Raw genomic sequence first — 10,698 nt, forward strand, 5'->3', positions numbered from 1 at the left:
GGGGGGGGGGGGATTGGTATCCTTGATGAAAATAGCATCGCAAGGTTTCCATTAAACGTTTTCACTTTGAATAGTGAAATAATTAGAGCTCAATGTCATTGGAGAATTTTTATATCGGTTCGATATTTATACATGCATACTCCTTGCGAGAATATTAGGTCGCGTAAACGGTGAAACATACCACAGATTATACTGTGTCATGGTTTCTAGCACGCTCGTCGAGACTCAATGTCGCCCACATTTTCGTTTGCATACGGAATCACGATGCAGATGAAAAATTTCATTTTTACGAACTACTAGACCGTGTCGGTATGAAATTAAAATTAACACAGTGTCGTAGTTAAGCATGCAAATGTATTTCCTTTTCGTGCAAGCGTTGAAGATCGACCCCGGCCATCTGATATTCACGGCAGTAATAAACATTTCAGTTTTCGTCAAATTTATTCGTGACTTATTCGTTTGACATTAGAGATATAAGGATAAGAAACGTACCAAACGAGGAAGAGATTAACTTTCAGTTATTTTTATCACATATAGTGCGGTGATTATACATGCAAATTGTAACTCTCTTTCTATGAATAAATCGCAATTTTAAATTCTGTGAAGGAACCTTCGATTTACATGAAATAGGAAATGTCGAATTATTTTGTTTGGAATGATAACGTTCTTGAAGTTTCTTCTGATTTCCTATGTGCCCAAATAAAACAAAACTTATAAGAAGATAACGTCTAACAAAAGTAAGAGGAATTAATTTTCATTTAAACTGCATAAAAACGGATTTAATAAATTTATTTGTTCATCCTAACTTAACTTTAAATTATATACATATACATGTACATATATGTGCAACTATATGCTTCCAGAAACTTCAAAGAAACTTATCCAAACCTGTTTAATTTATTATGATTTTCTGGCTGCCCTACGACGTTTCGAAAATTTCAAAACATCACTCAAATATTTTAATTCCAGAACCGTGGGGATATCTTTCAGAATATTTAAATTCACAAGTGCTCGAACTTCCATATTTTTCCTTTCCTTTACGCTTCCTTTGAAGGCTTGGAAGTGTCTTTGAAGACTTAGAGTGCCCAGTGGTTGAAAACAGAAAAATACTGCGGATATTTATATAAATTTATACTTGTAGAAAAAACCCCAAGGAACGAAACTTAATTAAATATTTGTTTCATCTCTTGTAATTGCATACTGCAACACGTACTTCTATACTTCTGAATATTCTGCATACTTTTGCAATTATATTGATGTGTAATATACTTTCGCACATCAATATAAATGAATGAAATAAACATTCGTAGTTTATTTATTATTTACTTTGTCGATACCCATTTAAATTGTGAATATGAATTATATGTCAAATGTCGTCAACACCCAATTGATAACAGAAATTAAAAGAGTACTGCGTAACAATAAACACAGTCAGCTTAATCAAACTTACAAACACATGATACTATTTGATACTATTCCACTTAGTACAAATCTAAGACTTCAAACTCGAACTAAACACGTACAACTAACGTACAACGTAATCCACCGCCACGATTCAACCCTTCTGATCCTCGAATTTTTGTGTTCTAATCACACTCTTACTTTTAACAAATAAAAATATTTCCAGCACTTCAAAAAAAAACTTCAGCATGTGCTCAAGAGGCGAAATCACGTAGATCGGCAACGATCCATTCATCTTTCCCTCGATCTTAAGAAATTTGTTAACGAGAATTCACAAAACGCAGCAGATTTAAACACGTCTCACGATAGAGCCAGAAGAATGAAGAAATTCTCGTTTCCCAACGCGTCCATTACCATTCATGCGATTACGATGCATACGTTAGACGGACGAACGTTGTCGATTTTTCGCTATATCGACCGAACCACGGTCACCGGGGACCGGATCCTTAGCGAATGAAATAAAAATAGAAATATCCGTATACAATGCAAGGAGCAAGATCTCTGTGTGGCCTATAGGGGCACGTTGTAAGATGAGAAATGCATGAGAAAGGTCGGCGACTTACCATCGTGGGAGTCGTAGAGGTAGATGATTTTCTTCCAGCCGTAATATCGCACCGTGTCGATGATAGCGCGATGATAATCCGGACGCATACTTATGGCGAAATCCAAGAGACCTGAGGACGGTGTCAGAACCTGAAACACGTAGGGCGGACATTCACGTTTACGCTTTCGACTTTCAGATTTTATTCGGTCGGGGGGACGAACAGAACCGAAAACTGCGGGGACGCGTGGTGAACCGTTGAATGGCGCCGTTTTTCCGAGCGAACACGACGAGGACGGAAACGCCGCCAGTGTAAATGTAACCGTAAATATTTACGATGCTGTACCGTGGCGCGAATGTTGGTCAGTTCCAAAGCTCCTTGCTACGTAATATCGGACCGTTTCCCCAGCTTTCTTTCTCCCTTGCGAAGTAACCAGCCGATTTAAGCGAATTACGCTTTCGTTTGGGATCGTTGGTGCTTTTTTTGCATTCAGGAAGAAGGAACTTTTTCACATACGAATGTTCGTAAGTATCTGGATGCTTTATGATAAGTCGATTTGTAGTAATGTTAATTTATAGAATAATATTTGAAGTATTTGAAAAGAAACGAAGATTATAGCTGATCGGGAATCAATGAACAGAATTGGAACTTACTATCTCTTTATGGACTCGGGGTAAACTATAAGTTAAAATTATATTACATTTTAATAAATAGAAATATATTCTACTGCTTACTATATATATTTATCATTTAAGTATTACTGCTTCCATCAATATCGAAAGTCTTACTGTCAAGTTAGAAAAAGCTTTTTTTATCTGGCTTTCAATTTAAAAATTTACAAAGTTGACAATTAAGAAACATTGTAATCGTAATAGGTTTGACAATTGCAAATGTTAGTTTTATTATTAAATATTAGTTTTCAGAAATCCATTTAATTCACTTGTACGTGATATGATGATTATGAAGATAAAAGTCGTGACAGTACGTTTCATCTGTAATTTTGTAAATTAAAATACATTTCGTCAAAAAACACGCGTGTATCCAGATACCTCTGAATAATCGTATAAATCTTTGTCGAAACATTAAATTGTACGTACATCTAATTAAAAAATACTTCTTGGAAAGATATATTTCAAACAACACAATGACTTTTAATCATTAAAAATCATAAGTAACTTAAAAACGTAACAAACGGTGTAGGTTTTCATAAGATTTAGTAACTTAAAGTCTTTTTTTCGTAAACCGTCCCACAATTGACAAAGAGAGGTTCCAAGATGATTTTTTAATGAAATTTCATTCAATGGAACATTACAAAACCGTCATCTACTCGTACGTATCTTATAAACTATTAAAAAATCCACTGTCAAAAACCGTGTGCCATTAGTTTCAGTTTTTCAAGCTCTACCATGTCACGAAGTCTCATAAAAAAATCAGGGTAACACTTTGGGATTTCTCTCGGTAAAAATGACCATAGCTAGCCATTAAAGTTTCCTGAGCTAACTACAGAAGCAACTTTCCGTCATCCAATATCTACTGTAACAGAATAATCCCTTACGAAGAGACAGAAAAAGAAGGAAGAAATATAGCAATAACAAGGAACACGTCGCATTCTGTAAGATGCCAGGAGAAACTAGCATTGTACAAATGTTCACGGAAGTATTCGAACACTAGTAGATACCTTTTATGAATGTATCATGCGTATTATGTGAAACATTTTGAGTTTTCATTAACATCGTTATAAGACTCGATTGTCGTGTTTATGTTGATAAAGTTTGAAACAAATCTGAAAGTCCATATATAAGGTACTTAGTACAAGTATACTCTATATGAACCTGTTAAAAGGTGTAAATTAATCGACTCTACTTTTCATTAATTTTCTAATTTCATTACATAAATACATGATTGATATTTGACCGACAAGAAACAAATTACTTACTTGCGCAAGTTCATTAATCACGAGAGAATGACATAACTACAATAATAGTAAATTTTAAGACAGATTTAAAAAATAGTGTTTTGTAACATCATTATTTCTCTGTATTTCTTAATTGCCTGAGTTGATCAACGCTGCTTCTGAACGATTTATATTTCAATTCAGAAATTACAAATGTATTTAAATACCCGATTGTCCATTATACAGGATGGTTGGTAACTGGTGGTACAAGCGGAAAGGGGGTGATTCTACGCGAAAAAAGAAGTCGAAAATATAGAATACAAATTTTTCGTTCCAGGCTTTGTTTTCGAGAAAATCGACTTTGAATTTTCGCTCGGTACGCGTGCACTTTATCGCGTCTCGTTATAACGGATCTCACTGTAGATCGTTGTCTCGATGGAAAAATTAAAAAAAAAATATGTTTATCGTATATTTTCGACTTCTTTTTTCGCGTAAGATCACCCCGTTTCCGCTTGTACCACCAGTTACCACCCACCCTGTATATTAATCAACCTCGATAGTAGGATCGTATCTAATACTTGTCATAATTAGCTATTCATGCTATATACTAATTTTTCACTAAATATACGTTTACATCTTCACATCTTGTAGCTTTTATATGTACATTCAGATTTCATTTCATTATTACATTCCATTCCATTCCATTCCGCAGATTACATTCCATTATTTCAGATTGGTTTCAAAATTTACCAATTTAATCGTGACAGTCGTGTCTCATTACATTGGCAAGAAAATTTCGAAATATTTTATATAACGTCCACAATGTACACGTAAAAGTTTTCCATGATGAATGTCCAAATACTTTCATGAGCCACTGTACCGCATGGACCGGTAGAGATTGTAAAAGATCTGCTCTTATATAAATGGTCGTTTCCTCCTCGCGAACCGTAATTGACCAGTCGCTGTAGGGAAAGAGAAATGTGGTGTGGGAAGCATAGATAGGAAGAAGAAAAAAGAAGAGAGGGCTTCGAATTAGCATTACCACGCGATTAGCATTTAAACGACATGGACATTCGTTGCGCGGATCGTGTTGCGTGCTCGTGCGTGCTTACCCTGCACGTACATACGTATCGAAACACGGCTGGATAAAAACGCACACTTATATCCTGGCTGGAATATACGGGGTCGCCATTCATCCAATATGGACGTACGATATCAGTTTTGCAAGTGGCGTTACCACGCCGCCACCCGATAAATGCACCCACCGTTTGCAATTCGACGTGGCGAATAAATTTTCGACTGGACCAATTCATTTCGAAATTCAAATTGTAATATGTTTGTATACACTCCATACATATTTATGTATTTATGGATGAAGCTATGGTAGGTATAGGAAAGTGTATGTAAAGCGGTTGTACGTCGATCGAGCAAGCTCTGTCCGCGAACTGATAATTATCGACCACCACGATGAATCTCTATCGATTTTCATTCGAATTTCCTCGTACACGGTAATGTCTATACGTTTGTTTACGCCAGGTATCAGAGGAAAGAGAAACGAAAGCAAAATTAGTTTGATTGAATGCTGGATAACCGCTTCGAGGATAAACCCGCAGCAATTTCTAAGAATATGGCGCGCGTCAACTGACGACGAATATACCTATGTACGTATGGTAGTTACGGAAAAGTTTGACAAGGTTGCCTGGGAAGGTGGACAGTTTCTACTAGCCGATTAAATTACGGACTGAGTTGAATTAAGTTGTTGAGATTGTTGGTGATTTGAAATGAGAGGTATCTTTCGTTTTCCTTTGACACAGTGGTGTCTCACATGTTTGTTCTTTGGTAATCAGTGAATTATATTTTTTGCCTTTTGCGATGGAACGTTTTTTAATTTTATTTTTTTTTTTTTTGTTTGTAGTTCAGTTCACTAAAAATAAACTGATCAATTTGTATAATTGGTCGATTGTTTGTTTAATCGAGTCTGGAAGCCATAAGTGACAAAATTCAAAAAATAACTTTTATCTGTGGTTTTTTGATACGTAGGTATTTCTATACGATCGAGGAAAAAGAATTTTGATTCCCAAATAAGTTAGAAATACTTTGCATTATAGGGATAGAATACTCCGGATTGGAGATATATTTCGAATCCTCTTTCGTATTAAAGAGTCGATAACGAAGGGAGTTTAACAGATTAAAAAGTAATCGTTCAACAAAAAATTAATCCAGATTGTAATTTAAATCTGAGAATTTAATCTATCAATTTACCCTGTCTCCGGTGTTTACTTGTAAAAAGAACGCTTCCATTTTCATCGGAAATCCTGATCAAATTATACGTTGCAAGAAAGACGTTTTCGCTAATAAAACTTGCTGAACGTAAGCTCGCGTTAGTTTTTTATCGATGCAGCTGAGCTTCGAGAAAAGCGATAAAAATAAGCGTCGAAGGCCGATAAGTGAAAATAAGCAGAGACGTAGGGGTGGGTAAGATAAGAATAAATATCGGTGCGTTTTTCCCTTCGGCGATATTATAAGTTTTTATTTAGCCAGGCTGGGAAAGCTATTTACCTTCTCGGGAAACCAGGGCGTCACGAAAGGCATCTGAAACGTGTTGCTATAAGAATGGAGGGTGTCGAATGAATCCGGACTCACGGCACCCAGCATGGAAAACACCCCTCTGCTAAATTGACTGCAGACTGCAACAAACACGCACATGCGATTCGTTAAAATTTCTACATCCATCGATTATTAATTTATAACGATCAAAAGAAATGTAATTAATATTTTTTATTTTAATTCCACTCGATGTATTTAATATTTCACGTGCAAAATTTCATTTACCATACTAGTATCGACTTAAAAATGATCGAAGAGGGATGGAATTTGAAAATTAATATAAATGACAGACGATAACTATAAATGTATATTTTATTTTATAAACTGCTAACTATAAATCTCTATTTTTTCATTTCTATTATACACATAGGTATTATGAATGTTTAAAAGCTCCGATGAATGCAATGGAATTTTCTTTGCGACTGCAGTAACGACTTGGAAATTATTAAAAAATGACGCAACACAAAATTAATGTAAATTGAGATCAATAACTACAAAATTCCATTCCTCGATTTCTTACACACATGTATATATGTATCGAAGACTTTGTACAGATAGGATGGTATTTTCTTGATTATCGCAGTAACGATTTGTAAATTATAGCAAAGTGATGCAATTGAAAATTATCATATATTAGAGATATAGCTATAAACTTCAATCCTTTCTGTAATTGTAAGAAACATCGTTAGGTGTTATTATTTCTTGAAATTATTTGTAATTGTCTTTAAACGATTTCTCAGAATTAAAATGATATATTGTTACGCATAATTTCTCATGATTTTATATGACGTAAAATTTTAACAACTACTCGTGCGATTGTTCCAGAGTAATGTATAGGACATGTTGCAACGTAAATCTAGCCAAACAATATCATAAAAGTATTAATTTCATTGGTAGTAAAAGAAAAGTACTACGCTATAATTTGTCAATTATCATAAAAGAATGATCACCGCCATTTAGGTATACCCTCTCTCAGACCGAATAACGAACGAGTAAACGAAGCGAATTGCACGAAAATCATGCGACAAAGTTCAACGAGCCGCGTCGGCATTTCACGCGTAATTTCATTCGCAAGCTGCGTTTCTCGTTGCCTCGCCCAGTGGCAAACGTGTAATATCCATTCAAAGGTGTCAAAGCATAGCCAGAAGTCCAATAACTCTGTTTTTCATTATCGGGTAGCGAACAAAGCGAAGAGAATTCCATCGAACGCTTCGCTGTCTGCGCGAGTTTTCCTACAGCCGCGCGTAATGCACGCGCTCACGAGCGCTCGCGTTGAATTGCGCGAGTAACAGCTCATTAACATGAAAATTTTGCTCATCTATCACGCTAGCTACAGTAAAAAAGTATTTTGGAGGTAGAACGTTATTTCGATGTTCAATTTTTAATTTTTTACCTCTACTCGATTGTTCATTTTCAATTATTAATTCTCTATCTGTAATTTATAATTTTTTACTTTCAATTCTTTATTTGTGATTTTCTAGTTTTTAATTCTCCACCTTTAATTTATAATTTTCTATCTTCAATTCTTTATTTTTAATTTTTAATTTTCAATTTCCAGTCGCTAATTTCTCATGTTTAATCTTTAATTTCATATTTTTCATTTTATCTCTTAGCTCGTAATTTTTAATTTCGTCTCTTCATTTTTTATTTTTAATTTGCGTTAATTCGGGAATCTGAATTCTTTTTTAATTTTTTTGCCGATATTAAATGTAGAAACATATTCAGGGAAAATTGTTCGTCGGATAGATTAATCTGCGAATATGTGTAACAACAGCAATTAATAGCTGATTGATTCATAATATATACATATTTAAGAGCAATGGGACATTCGTATACCATAAATGGAGAATTTCCCTAAATAGCGAGCTAGTTTTAAACCGTATAACCAATTAATACTATAATGTACCCTGTAACACACAGATACAAACATTTAAACTCGTCAAACTTTGCGAATAACCTTCCGTACCTAACTTCTGCACCTTAAAACAACACACTTTTTTCTCCACTATAAGCTTTAATAATTTCCATTCTTTAATCCTAGCTCAACCTCCATATCGCGGACTAAAGTCATAGTGATATAAAGTCAGGCCACTGCTACTTTGCGTAAAACGATGTTTTACTTTTACCATCGTAAAAAAAACCTACGCATAATCTTTAAAGTTAACAAACCATGCCAGGATATTAAACTTCTAACTTATTTCATTACCGAATTAAGCGGATAATTCTTCTAAAGACTGCAAAACATATGAATAACCGTGTATTTAAATATTTTACTTACACCATTATGATTCTTAGCTCCTCGTATTACTTTGATATCATCGGTTACGATCGATCCTCTCATACTATTTATTTAAAAATTATATTACCTTCTCATCAACTATTTACCAAGTTCCCTTTCGTGTCTCAGCTGTACCCTCTTCCAAAGAGGAACTAATATTTGTACTAAAGAGAAGAACCACTGTTTGTAAACTTTTTACATACACCACTGTGATTCTCAACTCGTCATGTTACGTCTTTAACTTCGTCAATTATCTGTCTTTTCACACTACCCACGTTAAAATTTAACTTCTACCTCGTCAAACCTACACGAGTCACTACACGTCTGTTCTCGTATCTTTGCGAGGAGTGCTAGCTATACGTCGCCCCTATCAAAGGCAAAACGTGCCCAGAATCAAGCAGTCTCCTTCTCGGGGCAGTGTTTTTGAAAAAAGGAGTCGGTACGTATGCAAAGCCGATAATAGGTCGGCCATTTGCTAGGCAGGTTTGGTCGTGCATCCTTCTCGCTTACTTGACGCAACGACTTGCATGCAACACGCGGCATCGCATATCGATTAGAAGGTTCTCATGGCGAAGGACTCTCCGCGTCGTTATACGACAGAAGTAGGGGTTGAAAAACTAATGAACGCAAAGTTCGCCAGCTGACGACGAATCAAGCATGGGGTAGATCGGAGAGCGAAGTTAGAGGGGCGGTAAAGTGGCGCGACGAGGTGCAAATAGATCAGGAAGAAACCGCAGGTTGGAGAGTCGTTCGCCGTGAAATCGTAAATAGAGAGGCGCAAAAATGCGGATTCGCTACAGGAATCTTAATGCCGTGCAGTGCTTTAGAACGGCTGCCTGAGTAGGAAAAATCCAGCGGACGTTGCGCAGACTAACGTTATTTAACGCTTAACTATGTATATCAACTAATATATTAATTTATTTTTTCATACAGAATCGTCCTTATACAGAGCACTCCACTTTGAGCTTGACACGTAATCATCTAATTAAACTATTAGCGAAAAATAGCGAAAGTAAAATGTTTCAATAACTTTGTTGTGTTTCGTACCAGGGGTAGCTTCATCTTACGATACTCACAAATCTTATCTAAATGTGCGTACTTTTACGATTTGACAGTGGCTTTCGTTTTAACTACACCGTTTCCATCGTTACCGCACTTAAAAAATCTTCACAACTGAATAATAATCTAATTAAAAATTCGAAAGAATATAGAAACTTAAAGAAACGAAGTACCGAGTAATACAAAAATGATGAAAAATAGTGACTTTCTATCAGTCTTTATCAAAGGTCGTGTGCTGTTGGTCGAGTTAGAGATCAATAGGATGTGGTTGGAGGGTCGAAGGTGGCGAAGGCGAAAGCAGAGACGAATTCGTGGGACGCAACGGGGCCCAGTGGAATTAATAATGATGAAAGAGCGAAGGGACAGAGTCGAGCGTGCCGCGACCGTATACGTCACGATGCCCCATTATGCTTATGAATATAAATGCACCCTTGGGGGTGGCCGCAATAAATGCCGGTCACAGCGCCGCGCGGATCTCTGAATTCTGCTGGAAACGGCAGCGTACACGCGGCGCTGCCCGTGGAGTAACAAAAATAAAAGGCGTCGCTGCGCCGCCGGCCAGTTTTTCTTCCTTTCTCTCGTACTCCTATCCCTCCGTCCGTCCCTTCTGACCACCTCGCCACCCTCTGCACCCATACCCCTCCCATGTAGTCCCCTCTTTCGTCTACATCTCCTCATCTACGGTCGTTTGCGTCCCTTTGCTTTTTCTACGGGCGCGACCGCGAAAGGTACCGCGTAGCAGTCCGCATAAAAGAATAATTAAAATAAAGTAGGCTGCGTGTAATTCTGCCGAAATTGCGGCGTTGCCACAATAACGATAACAACGAAATAGTTAATGAGGGCCCCCCCCCCCCCCC

The 10,698-nt window shown here is 36.5% G+C and overlaps 1 protein-coding gene across 2 annotated transcripts in view; it reads right to left on the reverse strand.

Annotated features, from left to right (window-relative positions):
- LOC100749550 (glutamate receptor 1) overlaps positions 1 to 10,698 on the reverse strand; it is a 339,260-nt gene that overhangs the window by 95,917 nt on the left and 232,645 nt on the right. For both annotated transcript variants that reach the window (XM_033318839.1, XM_033318838.1), the window contains exons 4-5: positions 6,457 to 6,584; positions 2,025 to 2,154 (exon numbers count right to left, since the gene is read on the reverse strand). In XM_033318839.1, the coding sequence (XP_033174730.1) occupies positions 2,025 to 2,154; positions 6,457 to 6,584 (258 nt within the window). The remainder of the gene's footprint in view (positions 1 to 2,024; positions 2,155 to 6,456; positions 6,585 to 10,698) is intronic.

The sequence above is a fragment of the Bombus impatiens genome, unplaced genomic scaffold (assembly GCF_000188095.3).
Source record: "Bombus impatiens unplaced genomic scaffold, BIMP_2.2 scf_0128, whole genome shotgun sequence".
Lineage (NCBI taxonomy): Eukaryota > Metazoa > Arthropoda > Insecta > Hymenoptera > Apidae > Bombus > Bombus impatiens.